At 51.4% G+C, this 18,130-nt stretch overlaps 2 protein-coding genes across 2 annotated transcripts in view; one reads left to right on the forward strand and one right to left on the reverse strand.

Annotated features, from left to right (window-relative positions):
• Positions 1-212: 212 nt before the first annotated feature.
• RPRM (reprimo, TP53 dependent G2 arrest mediator homolog) lies at positions 213-818 on the reverse strand. The gene has a single exon (XM_033065017.1). It carries the CDS (start codon positions 778-780, stop codon positions 370-372), a length of 411 nt encoding a protein of 136 aa, XP_032920908.1. The 5' UTR covers positions 781-818; the 3' UTR covers positions 213-369.
• Positions 819-7,782: 6,964 nt separating this feature from the next.
• GALNT13 (polypeptide N-acetylgalactosaminyltransferase 13) overlaps positions 7,783-18,130 on the forward strand; it is a 46,481-nt gene continuing 36,133 nt past the window's right edge. Inside the window, exons 1-3 of the mRNA XM_033065043.1 lie at positions 7,783-8,267; positions 16,939-17,038; positions 17,735-17,977. Coding sequence (XP_032920934.1) covers positions 17,836-17,977 — 142 coding nt within the window. The 5' untranslated portion in view covers positions 7,783-8,267; positions 16,939-17,038; positions 17,735-17,835. The remainder of the gene's footprint in view (positions 8,268-16,938; positions 17,039-17,734; positions 17,978-18,130) is intronic.

Here is an 18,130-nt window from a genome sequence, read left to right on the forward strand (position 1 = left end):
GCGGGGGTACAGGGAAAGCTTCATCCCGGCCGTGCCCGCTCCCCTCCGCGGGAGAGAGGGAAGGGGAAGGGGATGGGGAAGGGGATGGGGAAGGGAAAGGGATGGGGAAGGGATGGAGGCGGACGGAATAAGGAGCCCAGACCTGTTGCCATCACAGCACGCTTTACTTCGGCAGCCGCGGGCGGCCGGACGGGACCGGGCCGGGCCGGGATGGGCTGGGACGGGCCGGGCTGGGCGGCTCCGGCCACCCCGAGCATGTCCCGACCTCCGGCACGCCGGATCCATCGGGCTGCTGTTATTTCAGAAGGAAAAGCTGGGAGCCGAGCCCGGGAGGGCTGCGGGCGGCCAGCCCTGGGCTCAGCGCTGCGGTCAGTACGGCCCCACCACCACCGCCTCCACCTCCTTGGACGGGCGGCGGTCCTTGACCAGAAAGTTGATCATGCCCTCGGACTTGATGAGCAGGTTGCAGCCGAGGAAGAAGATGCCGAACACCACGGTGAGGGCCAGCACGCACATGACGGCGATCTGCACCACCCGCATGATGTACAGGCTGCGCTCGTCGCCCGCCGCGCCGCTGCCGTCGGTCACCACGGAGGCGGCGGTGCAGCAGCGCAGCGCCCGCTCCAGCTCCAGCGCCGCTCCCCCGGCCCCCGCCAGCAGCCCCGCCGCCGCCGAGGAGCCGTTCAGCCCTGCCGGCATTCCCAGAGAGCCGTTCAGTCCTGCCGGAGCCCCCAGCGAGCCGTTCATCCCCGCCGGGAGCCCCGCCGAGGAGCCGTTCATCCCTCCCGGCAGCTCCGCCGCCGCCGCCGCCGCATGCAGGCGGCCCGAGCCGGGCCGGGCGGAGCCGTGCCGAGCCCAGGCGAGCCCAGCAGGGCCGGGCCGAGCCGTGCCGAGCCCAGCTGAGCTCAGCCTGGCCGCTCGGCGCTGCCCCGAGCCCGCGGAGCCGCCGCGATGCCCGCACGGCACCGCCCGCTCCGCTCCGCCCCGAGGGGCAGCCGGGGAGGGAGAGGGAGGGACGGAGGGAGGGGAGAGGGGATGGGGAGGGGAGGGTGGGGATGGAGGGAGGGGGAGAAGGGAGGGGAGAGGGGCTGGGGATGGAGGGAGGGAAGGTGGGGATGGAGGGAGGGGGAGAAGGGAGGGGAGAGGGGCTGGGGATGGAGGGAGGGAGGGAGGGGAGAGGGGCTGGGAATGGAGGGAGGGGGAGAAGGGAGGGGAGAGGGGCTGGGGATGGAGGGAGGGGAGGGATGGAGAGAAGGGAGGGGAGAAGGGCTCAGGGTGAAGGGAGGGGAGGGATGGAGGGAGGGGAGAGGGATTGGAGTGGGAGAAGGGAGGGGAGCGATAGAGGGAGGGTTGAGCTGGGGAGGGAGGGGCAGAAGGGAGGGGAGAGGGGCTGGAGGGAGGGAGAAAGGGAGGGTTTGAATGGGAAGAGAGAGGGAGAAGGGAGTGGAGAAGGTTTGGGGGGGGGAATGAGGGGAGAGGGTTTAGGGTGAGAGCGAGAAAAGGGAGGGGAAAGAGGTTGGAGGGAGGGGAAAAGGTCAGGAAGGGGAACGGGAGGGAGGGAGGGGTTTGGGGGCACAGAGGAGGGGTCGGCGGGGAAAGGGGAGCGGCTTTGGGGGATCTTTGGGATTCGGGATGGAGGGAGTCAGGGGAAGGGGGAGGGCGGCGTTTTTGGGAAGAGGGTCCGGCATGGAAAAGGGTCGGGAAGGGGAGTGGATTTGGGGAGGAGGGAGGGGGCGTGGGGAAGGGGTTGGGGGCGCAGAGGGGCTGGGAGGGGGCTCTTGGTGAGGCGAGAGGAGGATTTGGGGATCAGGAGAATGGGATTGGGGTCTTGGAGAGCTGGGATGGGACAAGGGGAGTTTAGGGAATGGGTTTTGATGGGAGAAGCCCTGGGCCAGTCCTGGGAAGAGCCAGGGCAGCTCTTGGGTGGTTGAACCCCCCCGCCCCCTGCCATTCCCAAATTTTCCCCAGCTCTGTTTCCATGGAAGATCCAGCTCCAAAGGTTTCGGAGCCTTCCCGTGTGCGCAGGGGAGGTGACAAAAGAGTGGTGGCAGCCGGGTGGGACACTGGGGACATCCCGCCGCCCATCCTGGGGATCCAAACTCTTCCCAAATACCTGGGAATTGTTGGGAATTCTCGTCCCCCCCAGCTCCTGGCCCTGCTCCAGTTTCTCAGGATTTTGGAGGTTTGGGAATAACTGGAGGGTGGCAGCAGCTCCCGACAGGCAGGGCCGTGGGCTGGGGTGGATCCCGACATTCCAGCTCCTGGAATTCCCAGGGATGGGCGGCACAGAGCGGCCCGGCCGTGACTTGGGAGAACCTTCCAGGGCTGGGAGTGCGGCCGAGCTTAACCCTGCGCTGTCCTTCCCGAGCGGGGATGGGATCATCCCAAACATCCCTGGGATCCGTGTGTGGGGATGGGATCATCCCAAACATCCCTGGGATCCGTGTGTGGGGATGGGATCATCCCAAACATCCCTGGGATCCATGTGTGGGGATGGGATCATCCCAAACATCCCCAGGATCCGTGTGTGGGGATGGGATCATCCCAAACATCCCTGGGATCCATGTGTGGGGATGGGATCATCCCAAAAAGCCCCAAGGATCCATATGGAATCAGTGGGATCCGTGTGAGATCAGTGTGCCATCAGTGGGATCAGTAGGATCAGTGGGATCCATATGGGATCGGTGGGATCTGTGTGTGATCAGTGGGATCCATATGGGATCTGTGGGATCAGTGGGATCCATATGGAATCGGTAGGATCTGTGTGGGATCAGTGGGATCAGTGGGATCCATGTGTGATCAGTGTGATCAGTGGGATCCATATGGGATCTGTGGGACCAGTGGGATCTGTGGGATCTGTGTGGGATCAGTGGGATCCATGTGGGATCAGTGGGATCAGTGGGATCCATATGGGATCAGTGGTATCAGTGGGATCCATATGGGATCAGTGGGATCCATATGGGATCAGTGGTATCAGTGGGATCCATATGGGATCAGTGTGATCAGTGGGATCCATATGGGATCAGTGAGATCCATGTGGGATCAGTGGGATCCATATGGGGTCTGTGGGATCCATATGGGATCTGTGGGATCAGTAGGATCCATATGGGATCGGTGGGATCTGTGTGGGATCAGTGGGATCAGTGGGATCCATATGGAATCAGTGTGATCCATGTGGGATCTGTGGGATTAGTGGGATCCATATGGGAACAGTGGGATCTGTGTGGGATCAGTGGGATCCATATGGAATCTGTGGGATCAGTGGGATCCATATGGAATCGGTAGGATCTGTGTGGGATCAGTGGGATCAGTGGGATCCATGTGTGATCAGTGTGATCAGTGGGATCCATATGGGATCTGTGGGACCAGTGGGATCTGTGGGATCTGTGTGGGATCAGTGGGATCCATGTGGGATCAGTGGGATCAGTGGGATCCATATGGGATCAGTGGTATCAGTGGGATCCATATGGGATCAGTGGGATCCATATGGGATCAGTGGTATCAGTGGGATCCATATGGGATCAGTGTGATCAGTGGGATCCATATGGGATCAGTGAGATCCATGTGGGATCAGTGGGATCCATATGGGGTCTGTGGGATCCATATGGGATCTGTGGGATCAGTAGGATCCATATGGGATCGGTGGGATCTGTGTGGGATCAGTGGGATCAGTGGGATCCATATGGAATCAGTGTGATCCATATGGTATCAGTGGGATCCATGTGGGATCTGTGGGATCAGTGAGATCCATGTGGGATCAGTGGGATCCATATAGGATCAATGGGATCCATATAGGATCAGTGGGATCAGTGGGATCCATATGGGATCAGTGGGATCCATACAGGATCTGTGGGATCAGTGGGATCAATATAGGATCAGTGTGATCAGTGGGATCCATATGGGATCAGTGGGATCCATATGGGATCTGTGGGATCAGTGGGGTGGGACAATCCTTCCCCTCAGGCCATGCCATGTCCCTGGGGGCTGTGGGCATTTCCTGGGATGCTCCTGACGGGAGTGAAGCAGAGCAGAGACCGAGGCCTGGAGAAGGGATGTGTGGTGGCACTTGGGACTCTGTGCTGGGGGAGTTTTGGACTCGATCCCCTTGGGAGGCTTTTCCAAGGAAGCCATTCCATGATTCCATGATGAACTGGCTCCTGGATGTCCCCTGTGCCCGTGTCCTGTCCCCTGGGCCACCTCTGGGGCCGTGCTGGCCCTGCCTCGCTCCCTCATCCCATGGGAACATTTTGTTTTCCCGCTGGAAGGAGAGGATGGGATTGACTGGGACGAGCCAAGGCAGTGCTGGTAGTTCCTGCAGCCAGGGAAAAGCTGGAAGAGCTCCTGGAACCGCTCACGATTCCCGTTTGGATGCTGTCCCTTCTCAGCAGGCACGTGGGCACCGCTCTGCCCTTGAGCTCTTCACCTCCCAGCTCCTGCAACTCCCTGGGAAAATGCTTCCACTCCTCGGTTATGGCAGGAAAATCCCATCCCTCAGTTATGGCAGGAAAATCCCATCCCTAAATTATGACAGGAGCAATCCCCTCCCTCGATTGGGACAGGAAAAGTCCCATCCCTAAATTCTGAGAGGAAGGCTTCTGTTCCCTCCTCCTGTGTCCCACACATCCTGATCCCATTCCCCCATCCCTGTCCCATTATCCCATCCCAGTCCCATTATCCCATCCCGGTCCCACACATCCCGGTCCCATTATCCCATCCCATCCCATCCCATCCCATCCCATCCCAGTCCCATTATCCCATCCCAGTCCCATTCCCCCATTCCTGTCCTGTCCCACACATCCCTGTCCCATTATCCCATCCCAGTCCCATTCCCCATCCCAGTCCCACACATCCCGATCCCGTTCCCGATTCCCGCTGTCCCACTCGGCCCCGTATCCCGGAGTGCGGAGCGAGGCCGGGATTGCCGGGAGAGCAGTGACACCTAGTGACACTCGGGATATCGGGATACGGGCACAGGGATAGCGGGATACGGGCACAGGGATACCGGGATAGCCGGATACAGGGATAGCGGGATACAGGCAGAGGGACACAGGCACAGGGATAGCAGAATATCGGGATACAGGCACCGGGATCTCGGGATACAGGCACAGGGACACAGGAATGAGCCTGGGAATCGGGACAGGAACAGCCGGGGCTCCGGGCAGCCCCTTCCTCACCGCTTCCCTTTTCCAAGGGCACAAATCCCATTCCCGAAATCCCAGCGGCACCGGCACTTCCTGTCACTGCAGAGCTCCCCTCCCCTCCTTGAGCTGCAGAATCCCGGGAATTCCACGGCTGGAATCACAGAGCATGGGTTTGGGGTTGGGAGGGACTTTACATCCCATCTTATTGATCCTATCGATCCCATTGGGATACTGGGATATTTGGGATATTGGGGTATTGGGATATTGGGATATTGGGAATTCCTGACCAGAACCCAAACCAGAACCAGGACCCAAACCAGGCCCAGGACCCAAAGCTGCAGCATCCCCCCATGGTTGTGCTCCCACAGCCCAAATGGTCCCAGCCCCCATTCCAGGGAAAACACAGGGTTTGTTTTGGTCCAACCTTTCCATTTTGGAATTACTGCTGGATCCCTGCTGGAAGCACAGGGACATTTGGTGTCTGCTGCCCTGGGTGTGGGGAGGATTTCTGGAGAGGGGCTTGGGATAAAGACTGGGAGGGACAGGAGCAGGGAATGGCTGCACTGCCAGAGGGCAGGGATGGGGATTGGGATAGTGGGGATTGGGGTATTGGAGTATTTGGGTATTGGGATATTTGGATATTGGTATATTGGGAATTCCTGGCTGGGCTGGAATTCCCAGAGCAGCTGTGGCTGCCCCTGGATCCCTGGAATGTCCAAGGCCAGGCTGGAGCACCCTGGGAAAGTGGGAGGTGTCCCTGGATGGATTGGGATGGTTTTTAATGCCTTTTCCAACCCAAACCTTTCCAGGATTCTGGGATTTATCCATGAATCCCTGCCCGAAACGCTCCTGTCCTTTCCTTACTCCTCCTGTGCAGTGGAAGGAGCTGTTTTCACCTTTTGATTTTCTTGCCCAGAGAGGGAATTTCCCTCCAAACAATAAAAGTCAGGAAATTTCACCCAAATGCCGGCAGGAGCTCCTGGGACTGAGGGGTGTGGATTGGGAATGGCCCCGGGTTGGAATCCACCCTTGGGATGGGATTGTGAAAAACACATTTTACTGTTTTGGTAAAATGTAAAAGGTTTTATAAAAAGATAATAGGAGACACACACAAACCAAAGGGTTAAATAGTTGGGCGCTTGGCAAGTTGCTAAGAGCATACGGTTGTTTTGGGAAAGTTTTTAAAATACATTTTATAATACATTAACTTGTTGCATATTTGTAGTTTTTTATGCACAGTTTAACTAGTTTAACTTTTTTTGAGAACTATTTAGCATGGCCACTCCTTGGGTTTGCTTTTTTAGAGCATGAGTGGTTTTTGGTTTGTGGTTTTAAATTTTTTTTTTATTATTTTTTAATTTGGGTGGTGATTTTGGCCTTTTGCAGCTGGTGAGTGTTGATAATTGTTGTGTTAGTTGTAGGGTTTAAATTACACATTCATGGGCTGCTATTTTAACCAAGTGGGTAGTTTAAGCATATTATTTTTAAAAAACTCATGTCTAACTTTTGCTATTAGAAAAAACTTATATTCATACAGAAAAGCTATCCCCTGATCCATCCCAGCCTTCCCCTGCTCTCTCAGCACCCATCCCACATTCTCCGGTCCCCTGCTCCCCTCACCGCTCCCTCCCGCATCCCTCTGCTCTCCTCCTCACCGCTTCCCACTTTCTCCTCCCCTCCTCAGCATCCCCGCCTTCCCCTGCTCCCCTCGGCATCCCTATCCCAACCCCCGATTCCCCCTGCATCCCCATCCCAATCCCCGATCTCCCCTTCATCCCATCCCATCCCATCCCATTGATCCCATCCCATTGATCCCATCCCATCCCATCCCATCCCATCCCATCCCATCCCATCCCATCCCATCCCATCCCATCCCATCCCATCCCATCCCATCCCATCCCATCCCATCCCATCCCATCCCATCCCATCCCATCCCAACTCCCGATCCCCTCTCCTTCCCCTCTCCACCCCCATCTGAATCCCCGATCCCCTCTCCATCCCCGCTCCCTCTCCATTCCCGCTCCATCCCCATTCCCGTCCCAACCCCGATCCCGTCTCCACCCCCATCCCCGATCCCATCTCCATCCTCCCTCCATCCCCGCTCCATCCCCATCTCCATCCCCATCCCCGATCCCATTCCCGATCCCCGCTCCATCCCCGCTCCCTCTCCATTCCCGCTCCATCCCCATCCCGGATCCCCGCTCCCTCCTCTCTCCATCCTCTCTCCATCCTCCTTCCATCCTCATATCCATCCCCGCTCCATCCTCTCTCCATCCCCGCTCCATCCCCGCTCCATCCCCGCTCCATCCCCGCTCCATCCTCTCTCCATCCCCGCTCCATCCCCGCTCCATCCCCGCTCCATCCCCGCTCCATCCTCTCTCCATCCCCGCTCCATCCCCGCTCCATCCCTGCTCCATCCTCTCTCCATCCCCGCTCCATCCCCGCCTCTCCCTCCCGCGCCGCCTCCGCCCCTTCCCTCCCTGCGCGATTCTCGAGGCCGGGGCCGCCCCCGGCACCTGCCCGGCCCTCCCTCCCTCCCTCCCTGCTCATCCCTCCCTCCCTGCTCATCCCTCCCTCCCTCCCTCCGTCCCTCCCTCCATCCCCATCCCTCCCTCCCTCCCTCTCCGCTGCCCCCGGCCGAGCCGCAGCATCGCGGGATCCGCGGCCATTGCGGCCGAGGCGGGGCCGCTCCCGGGGCCGCTCCCCGCTCAGCCCCGGCCATGAGGAGGAGGAGGAGGGCGGCGGCTCCGCGCTGAGACCCCCCGGATGCTACTGAGACCCCCCGGACCCTGCTGAGAGGCCCCGGACCCTGCTGAGAACCCCCGGATGCTGCTGAGACCCCCCCAGGACTGATGGAGCTGAGCCCCCCGGACTGGAGGTGCTGAAGACCCGGGTGATGCTGAACCCCCCTGGACCGTGCTGAGCCCCCCTGGACCCTGCCGAACCCCCGGACTGGAGGTGCTGGACCTTCCAGGACCCTGCTGAGCTCCACGACGGACGGGGCTGAGCCCCCCTGGACTCTGCGGAGCGCCCCTGGATCTTGCTGAACCCCCGGACTGACAGGGCTGAGCCCCCGGATCCTGCTGAACCCCCCGGGTCGGTTCTGAGCTCGGGGCTCCGCCGCAGGTGAGGCCGGGGGGCCGTGCCGGGCTCCCCCCGCTCCCGCTCCGTTATCCCGAGGGATTCCCTCGCTCCCGGGTCCGCTTTTCCCCAGGGATCCCCCGGCTCCGTTATCCCGAGGGATTCCCCGGCTCCGTTATCCCTAGGCTCCCTTGGCTCCCTCGAGGATCTCCCCGCTCCCTCTCCGTTATCCCTTGGCTCCCTCTCCGTTATCCCGAGGATTCCCTCGCTCCCTCTCCGTTATCCCTTGGTTCCCGCTCCGTTATCCCGAGGATCCCCGCTCCGTTATCCCTTAGTTCCCTCTCCGTTATCCCTTGGTTCCCGCTCCGTTATCCCTCGGTTCCCTCTCCGTTATCCCTTGGTTCCCACTCCGTTATCCCTCGGATCCCTCTCCGTTATCCCTCGGTTCCCGCTCCGTTATCCCTCGGTTCCCGCTCCGTTATCCCTCGGTTCCCTCTCCGTTATCCCTCGGTTCCCGCTCCGCCCGGCGCTCCCCCCGCTCCCGCTGATCCCGGGAGCTTTGCTTAATGCGGGCTCAGCCGGGCTGGGCCGGCGATGTGCGAGCCGCGCTGAGCCAGCCCCGGCCCCGGCATCCGCTCGGGAGCTCCCGGGAAGCGCCGCCGGGCCGCGAAGATATTCTGGATATCCCTGGGAAAATATCCAAAATATTCCGGATATCCCTGGGAAAATATCCAAAATATTCCAAATATCCCTGGAAAAATACCCTAATATCCCTGGAAAGCTGCACGCGGAGGCTGCTTATGGTAGGATGGAGCGGCGTTTTATCCTTTTCATCCAGAGCTGGTCCTGGAATAGCGCTGCCAGGATTCCCTGGAATAACGTTTGGGGTTGTCAGGATTCCCTGGAATAACGTTTGGGGCTGTAAGGATTCCCTGGAAAACCGTTTTGGGTTGTGGATTTCAACTGCAGGATTCCCTGGAATAGATTTTAGGTCTGCCAGGATTCCCTGGAATGATGTTTTAGGCTGTCAGGATTCCCTGAAATAGATTCTAGGTTGTCAGGATTCCTTGGAATGATGTTTGGGGCTGCCAGGATTCCCTGGAATGATGTTGTGGATTCCCAGGATTCCTTGGAATTGGTTTTTGGGCTATCAGGATTCCCTGGAATAGATTTGAGGTCTGTCAGGATTCCCTGGGATGATGTTTTGGATTCCCAGGATTCCCTGGAATTGTGTTTGGGGCTGCCAGGATTCCTGGGAATAGATTTTAGGTTTGTCAAGATTCCTTGGAATTGGTTTTTGGGCTGCCAGGATTTTCTGGAATGATGTTTAGGACTGTCAGGATTCCCTGGAATAGATTTTATGTCTGTCAGGGTTCCCTGGAATGATGTTTAGGACTGTCAGGATTCCCTGGAATTGTGTTTGGGGCTGCCAGGATTCCTGGGAATAGATTTTAAGTTTGTCAGGATTCCTTGGAATGATGTTTTGGATTCCCTGGAATAGATTCTAGGTCTGTCAGGATTCCCTGGAATTGGTTTTTGGGCTGTCAGGATTTCCTGGAATGATGTTTGGGACTGTCAGGATTCCCTGGAAGTTCCCCAGCCTGGCTGCTCCCCGTTTTTCATGGAGCTTTTTCCCAGTGCTCGCACAGAGTGGGAAGCACTGGGATGATTCGACTTAAATTCCATTAAAATTCCACTTAAATTCCATTAAAATTCTCTTTAAATTCCATTAAAATTCGGCTTAAATTCCATTAAAATTCTGTTTAAATTCCATTAAAATTCCGCTTAAATTCCATTAAAATCCCACTTAAATTCCTCCTGCATGGCAATCAGGACAAAACCAGCCTGGACTGCAGGAAATGAGATTTGGCTCAGCTGTTAAAAACTGGGATTTCCCCAGAAAATCCCAAAGTTGGGATGCCAGCTGCTTTGGATAAAAGCTGACAGAAAATCAAATTTATTTTCATTTTTTCCCTTGGAGATTGAATCAGAGCGAATAAAGAGGGAATAACTGGTAAAAGCTTTTTTTATTTTTGTTGGAAAATAAGGGTGGGAATTTGCTGGGAAGAAAGATTAAAAGGAGATTAAAGCACGCTGGGAATGATGGAGCCAAAGATAATTTTAATTCTTGGTGGCTGCTGGGCTGTGAAGGGGAAATGAGGCCTTAAAACTTGAGTTTTTAAGGGATTTTTAAAGTATTTTTTGAAAGTTTATTAGGTATTTTAAGGGTTTCTTTAAAGGAGTTTTAAAGATTTTTTTTAGGGTTTTTAAAGTATTTTCTTAGAGGTTTTTTTTATTTTTTTGGTATTTTTAATGTGTTTTTTAGATATTTTAAGGGTTTTTTTGAAGGGGTTTTAAAGATTTTTAAAATATTTTCTTACGGTTTTTAAAGGGTATTTTAAAGGTATTTTTTACGTGTTTTAAAAGTATTTTCGAACTATTTTAAGGTATTTTTAACATTTTTTTTTAGATATATTGTTTAGGGTTTTTAGGTGTTTTTAGATTATATGTAAATGGGTTTTAGGTGTTTTTTTTATATTTTTAAAGTTTTCCTCTTGCACTGCACATTTGGAGTTTTGTGCTATCAATGAAATCGCGTCTTAGGAAAATACCAGCGTAAAAAATCTGGTTTTTCTGTGTAAAAATCTGTTTTTCTCTGTGTAAAAACCTCATCTTCTTGAGCAAAAACCTCCCCCTTTTTTTTTGAGTAAAAATCTTCTTTTCTTGTGTAAAAACTTCATTTTTTGAGTAACACCCTCCTTTTTTGGGGTAAAAAATCTGCCTTTTTTGTGCATAAAAAAGTGATTTTCGTGTCTAAAAATCTGATTTTCTTCTCCAACAAAAAAATATATTTTCTTGTTTAAAAATCTGTTTTTCTTCCGCATAAAAAAAGCTATTTTCTTATCTAAAAATCTGTGTTTTGGGGGGTAAAAATCTGCTTTTCTCATGGAAAAATCTGCTTTTTAAATGGAAAATTTGCTTTTTTTCCACCAAATGAAGCCAGGAGTGGGGGACTCGATCCCACACAGTTCTGGGGTTTTCTGGCTCTTCCCACCTGCTCCAGAAACAGCTCCTGGGTTTTGGGAGCGGGAGGAAAATTCCGGCTGCTTCAAATGTGGGAATGTGTGGGATGGGATGGAGCCACTTCCCCCAATATTTAATGGGGTTTTGGGGTTGGGAATGTGAGAATTGAAGGAAAAGCAGAATAAAAGGAGAAAAAATTGAAGCAAAAGCAGAAATTGCCCAGAAATTAAAAAAAAAAAAAAAAAGGGAATTTCTCCTTGGTTTTTTTTTTTAATGTCAGAAAATTCCAGAGGGTTTTGTCCACCAGGTGAATCCAAGGAAAACTTGGAATTGTGGCAGAGTTGAGCTCCACATGGCTGCACTTTTCTGGAAAAGCTTTGGGGATTTTTATGTTTTATTTTTTAATTTTTTAAATTTTTTTTTTTAAATCCCACTTAGAGCTGATCAATCCCAACAAATCCGCTTCCCTGGAAAAGCAGAACGTGGAAAATAAAGCAGGGATGGGCAGAGGAGATTCCAGCTGAAACAATTTATTGGTTGTCACAGGGGAAACTCCGAGATTTGGGCTCCTCCCTGATTTGTTGGATGGAAAAAAGTGGAATTTTTGGAGGGAATTCTGCTTGGGGCCTGATCCCTTATTAATGGATTGATAAATATCCCTTATTCATGGATTGATAAATATCCCTTATTAATGGATTAATAAATATTCCTTATTGATGGATTGATAAATATCCCTTATTAATGGATTGATAAATATCCCTTATTAATGGATTAATAAACACCCCTTATTGATGGATTGATAAATATTCCTTATTGATGGATTGATGAATATCCATTATTAATGGATTGATAAATATCCCTTATTAATTGATTGATATCCCTTATTAATAGATTGATAAATATCCTTTATTAATGGATTGATAAACACCCCCTTATTAATGGATTGGTAAATATCCCTTATTAATGGATTGATAAATATCCCTTACTAATGGATTAATAAACATCCCTTATTAATGGATTGATAAATATCCCTTATTAATGGATTAATAAACATCCCTTATTAATGGATTGATAAATATCCCTTATTAATGGATTAATAAACATCCCTTATTAATGGATTGATAAATATCCCTTATTAATGGATTAACAAACATCCCTTATTAATAGATTGATAAATATCCCTTATTAATGGATTGATATCCCTTCCCATCCAAAGCATTCCATGGGTCTCTGATATTCCATTAAGATTTAAGGTTTTTATAAAAATCTTTATTTGAATTATCTGCAGGTTTTCAGTGCTTTGCACCAGGACTCCAAAGGAGGGAATAAACCCAAATTTCCCAAATTTCCCACTAGTTCCAGGCTGGGTGGCTCTGCAGGGTTTGCTCCCCAGATCTGGGATGGGAGGAATTAATGAGGCTTCTCTTGAATTCCTGAGTCATGGGAATGAATTCCCAGGGGAAGAATGGGGCTATTAATAAATTCCAGGAGAGGAGAGAGGCAGAAAAAATGGAATTCTTAAACCACAAAACTGCGTGGTTGATTAATTTTAATTTTTTTTTTCCTTTTTTCTCCCCCTATTTTTATTCCTTACTAAATGTGCACGAGCTTTCCTGGATTGATTTTGGAGTTTGACAGTTCTGGCATTAAAAGTTGTTCAAAGCTGCTCCAGGAATTAAAGGATGATTTTTGGAGGGTGTATTTTATATTCAGATTTGCTTAGATCAGTGTGGCCCTAAAATCCCATTTCAGATTGGAAAGGGGGAGTTTCAAACCTTCCTGGCCAATTTTTAATTTTTTTTTTTGGTGGTGAATCCCAGGACAGCTGTGAGAATTAATCCTTTAATTTATCAGAGGGGAAATCTGGGAATTCTGCACGAGGATTCTGCCTTTCTTAGCTGGAAAATATATTTGTGAGCGATTTAATTCCTGTTTGGGAATTTATCCCAGAGAACTTCCTGAACCCTGTGTGGCTCTGCCTGAGTCCTGGAGCCCTCAAACCCTTTTTGCTGTGGGGTTTTGGGAGATTTCCCCCCAAATTTCCATTAAAAATTCCAATTCTGCTGGGTGCTCATGAACAGGAGCATCCCTGAGCAGCAGGGATTTAAATCTGGATGAACCTCTGGAATTCTGCTCTCTGGGATCCGTGGCAGAGCAGGGTCTGAGGCCATCCCAAGGATCCAATTCCCTGCTCCCAGCCCAGACCCTTTGGTGGGAGAGGAGCTGGGTTTGGGCTCTCAGAGAGGTGTGAGTGGCAAACAGGAGATTCCCTGGAAAAGTGATGCTGGAGCAGCAGGAATTCCCCCCTGGAGCAGCAGGAATTCCCCCCTGGAGCAGCAGGAATTCTCCCCTGGAGCAGCAGGAATTTCCCCCTGGAGCAGCAGGAATTCACCCCTGGACTGGGAACAGGAGGTGATTCCATCCATGTCCCCATCTCTGGGATGTGCCTGAAGGTTCACAACAAAAATTAAAAATAAAAAAATAAAAAGATATAAAAATTAAAAATTAAAAGGATATAAAAATAAAAAAATAAGAAGATATAAAAATAAAAAAATAAAACTTTCCCACCCCCTCTTGGATAATTTCCCCCTCCACCCCTGCAGAGGGATGTCAGGGAGGGAGGAGCAGGAGGAATTTGGGATAATCCTGCTGTGGCTGCAGCTGAGCTTTGGTTCTGTTTTCCCAATCCAGCAGCACAAACAGTGACAGATTTCCAGGGATATTTTGGATCCCATTCCATTCTGCATGCTCTGGCAATGCTGGGGTGGATTTTGGGATGGTTTTTACTTCTCCTCCATCCTTTTGCTGTGCCCAGAGCTCGGGAGGTTCCTCCTGTGGGAATGGAGGAGCTGGGAGCCCCTGGGAGCAGGGAAAACAAATCCCAAAGCTCCTGGGGAGCTGGGCTGGGCTGCCCAGTTCCCATCCTGGATCAAACTGGGAGGCACTGGGCAGATCCTGGGAGCATCCCCTGTGTTGGAGGCTGCTACTGGGATTGCAGATGTGCCCACATCTGGCAGGGGAAATCCCTGACCCATCCCGAGCCTGTTCCTGTCCCACACCTCGGGTTAAGCTGAGCTTTACCAGGCCCAGCTCATGGAAACCCTCGTTAGGGTTTAGGGTGGCATTAAAAGGTAAAATGTTCAGCTGTGGTTTAGGTTTTGTTCCATAAAAATGGGAATATTTAGGTTGGGAACAATGCTTCCCTGGAAATAATTTGGATTTTGTGTCCTTCCTTATCCAAGCCCTGGGGTGTGGGTTTGGTGTTCCTGGGAATGCAGGTGGAGAATTGGAGCCCTGCAGGTTTGTGAGCTCACACTGAGGGCAGAGCAGTTCTGATATTCATTAATTAATTAGGAGGATTTAATCACACGCCCAGAATGCAGCCAGACTCCAGAATTCCAACGGTGCTGAATCAGCCAAAGAGCTGGGGGAGAACCTGCACAGCTCCTCTGTGGGTTTTTTTGGGATTTTCTTTGGGAATTTCCGTCCCCAGGTTATTCCTGTGCTGCTGAGGATTAGGACACTTCATCCGTGCTGAGCCTGGGGGGTGACAGGGGATTAAGGAGCAGCTCAGGGCTCGGCTGAGCCGGATTTACAGCGAGGGCCTGGGGGGAATGAACGGCTTTGACCTCCTGGAATGAGGCCAGGGAGGCTGGGAATGTTCCCTGGAGAAGGGGAAATAGCCAGGAAAAACTGCAGAAAATCCTGGAGGGGCTCCAGGAGAGGGATTTGGGGACAAGGGATGGAGGGACAGGACACAGGGGATGGCTCCACTGCCAGAGGGCAGGGATGGATATTGGGAATTGGGATATTGGGAATTGGGATATTGGGATATTGGGATAGTGGGAATTGGAATAGTGGGATATTGGGAATTGAGATATTGGGAATTGGGGTGTTGGAAATTGACATATTTGGACATTGGGATATTGGAATATTGGAATACTAAGATACTGGGATAGTGGTATATTGGGAATTGGGATATTGGGGTATTGGGAATTGAGATATTGGGACACTGGGATATTGGAATACTGGATATTGAGAATTGAGATACTGGGATATTGGGAATTGGAATAGTGGGATATTGAGATATTGAGATACTGGGACATTGGAAACTGAGATACTGGGATATTGGGAATTGGAGTATTGGGATAGTGGGAATTGGGATATTGGGAATTGAGGTACTGGGATATTGGGATATTTGGATATTGGGTTATTGGGAATTGTGAATTCCTGGCTGGGTTGGAATTCCCAGAGCAGCTGTGGCTGCCCCTGGATCCCTGGAATGTCCAAGGCCAGGCTGGAACACTCTGGGATTGTGGAATGGGACAATCCTTATTGTCCCTTCCCACCCAAACCAGTCTGGAATTCTGTGATTCCCCCATTTTTCTGCTGAGTTCCTTCTGAACACACTTTAATTTCTTACCCTGCTGCTTCAATTCCCACATTTTGAGCCCATAAAAGTGTCAGAAATTACCCCAAGGTCTACTAAAGGATTAAATTCCCAGCACTGGTGGGAAAATGCAGCTCAGGAATTGGGATTTTTGCTGTTCCCATATTTATTTTTCCTTGCAGGGATGTTGGGAAAGGGAATGAAGAGGTTTTCAGGGAGCAGTGATGGATTCTGTGTCTTTGAGCCTCAAAAAATTCAATATTGGTAATTCTGGGCACAGCCTGGGAGAACCAGGGCCAGGAAAAAACCCTGAACAACTGGTTTATAGCCACACAAAATTGAGAATTTTAATCCAGGGAAAAGGGAGATCAAGGATTGGAGCCTGGAATTGTCATTCACTTGGATTTGCAGCATTGTTTGGGGTCAGTTCTGGGAAATGCTGGCAGATTCCTCAGTTTGCCTCATGCCCCCTGTCCCCAAATCCTGCTTTTCCTGTTCCCAACCTGCAGGGTTTGGGGCAGGAATTTCCCTCTGCCTTACTGCAGGATCATGGGGTAAAATTTGGTTTATTCTGGGAAGTGGGAGCTCAGAACCTCAGGATTTTCCCCTTCATCCTCTTCCTGCAAACCTTGCTACGCTTCTTTAGTTAAAATCTTATTTTTTGGGGGGAAGCTTTTTCCTTTTGGAGTTTTGGAGGATGGGATTTTATGGAATCACAGAATCCTGGGATGTTTTGGGCTGGCAGTGACCTTAAAGCTCCTCCATTCCATGGGCAGGGAATCCTTGCCCTATCCCAGATTGCTCCAACCTTGGACGCTTCCCAGGATGTTTTCTCAAAGTTTTCCTGGGAAATTTGATTTTTGTCTTCCTCATTTTTTTTCCTATAATGAAACCATTCCCTGTGACCGCTGTGGAAATGGAATGTGTCATCCTGGAACAGCAATTCCTGGAATTTTAAATCAGCTCCCTGGGAATTCCTTGGCAGGAAAAGCCATTGGTTGATATTTAGGACAGATGGAAATTGTTATTAATGAGGAATCAGTGCAGAAATGCTGCGAGAATAATTAAATAAATCATTTGTTTGATTTATTTAAATCATTCCAGCTCTTCCATCCCTTTGGCTCAGATGAACATGAATTAAAATTGGAAAGATCCCAATTGGAAATGAGGGGCTGAGCAAGGGAGGATAAGGAATTTAAAATGCGGATAAAACTGAGGAGGGATTTTGAATTTTAAGGAATTTCATTGTGTTTTAGGAAATATGGAAAATTGATGGGATTTTCTTCTCTTTTTCTTTTCCAGGCACTTGGGAAATTACCCAGGGGTTCAGAGCTGAGGGAATTCTGTGGGAGCATGGCTGGAGCAGGGCACGGAGCCTGGGCACGGAATGTGGGCGGTGATGGTGAGTGATTAATTAATTACCGACCTCTAATTACTGATTGCAGCCACGGGGGAGAGAGCACGGAATTCTGGAGTGGTTTGGGTGGGAAGGGACCTTAAATCCCATCCCCTCCCACTGCCCCAGGCTGCTCCAAACTGATCCAGCCTGGCCTTGGACATTCCAGGGATCCAGGGGCAGCCACAGCTACTCTGGGAATTCCAGCCCAGCCAGGAATTCCTGATATCCCAGTTCCCAATATCCTCTGGCAGTGGAGCCATTCCGTGTCCTGTCCCTCCATCCCTTGTTCCCAGTCCCTCTCCAGCCCCTTCCAGGCCCTGGAATGTTCTGGAAGCTCTCCCTGAATCATTCCCCTCTCCAGGGAACATTCCCAGCTCTCCCAGCCTGGCTCCACACTTTGGAGAACTGGGTATGGAGACCTCACCTTCAGCTTTATTTCCCGAACTCCCTAATTCCCAGACTTCCCTAATTCCAAACCTGTGGATCAGTGACTGCAGTGCCCTTTTCCAAGGAACCTTTGATGATCACCAGGTGGAGTCTGAAATATTTTGGCAGGATAAAAATTCACTATTGAGAAATTTGCCATTTCTAATCGTTATTTGAATAAAACAAACGGTTTGAGTATCAAATAATGTTTGACACAAGGATGAATCTCCCAGAATCCATGGAAACCTGGTGCTGCTGTTGCTCTGCCTGCAGGGGGATGCTCCTCCCTGCCTCCCTGGTGGGTCTGCGCCCTGGGGCTGTGATCCCGACCTGCTCCTGCTGTTCCCGGGGCTGCACAGCACATCCCAGGAGCCATGAGGAGGTTTGGCTACTGCCGGGTGGTGCTGGCCACCTCCCTGCTCTGGGTGCTGCTGGACGTGTTCCTGCTGCTCTACTTCAGCGAGTGCAACAAATGCGACGACAGCAAGGAGCGCTCGCTGCTGCCGGCGCTGCGCGGTGAGTGCCGGCCCCTCGGGGGTTAAAAATTCATGAGAGTCCTGGTTTGGAGCGCAGGTGTCTGCTAGGAAAGGCAGGAGCCTCTCTTGGAATGGATAATGTAACACCCTCCCTCCAAATTATTATAATTTTGAAATCAAGGGGCTCTCAGGC

Source organism: Catharus ustulatus, chromosome 7 (assembly GCF_009819885.2).
Source record: "Catharus ustulatus isolate bCatUst1 chromosome 7, bCatUst1.pri.v2, whole genome shotgun sequence".
Taxonomy (NCBI): domain Eukaryota; kingdom Metazoa; phylum Chordata; class Aves; order Passeriformes; family Turdidae; genus Catharus; species Catharus ustulatus.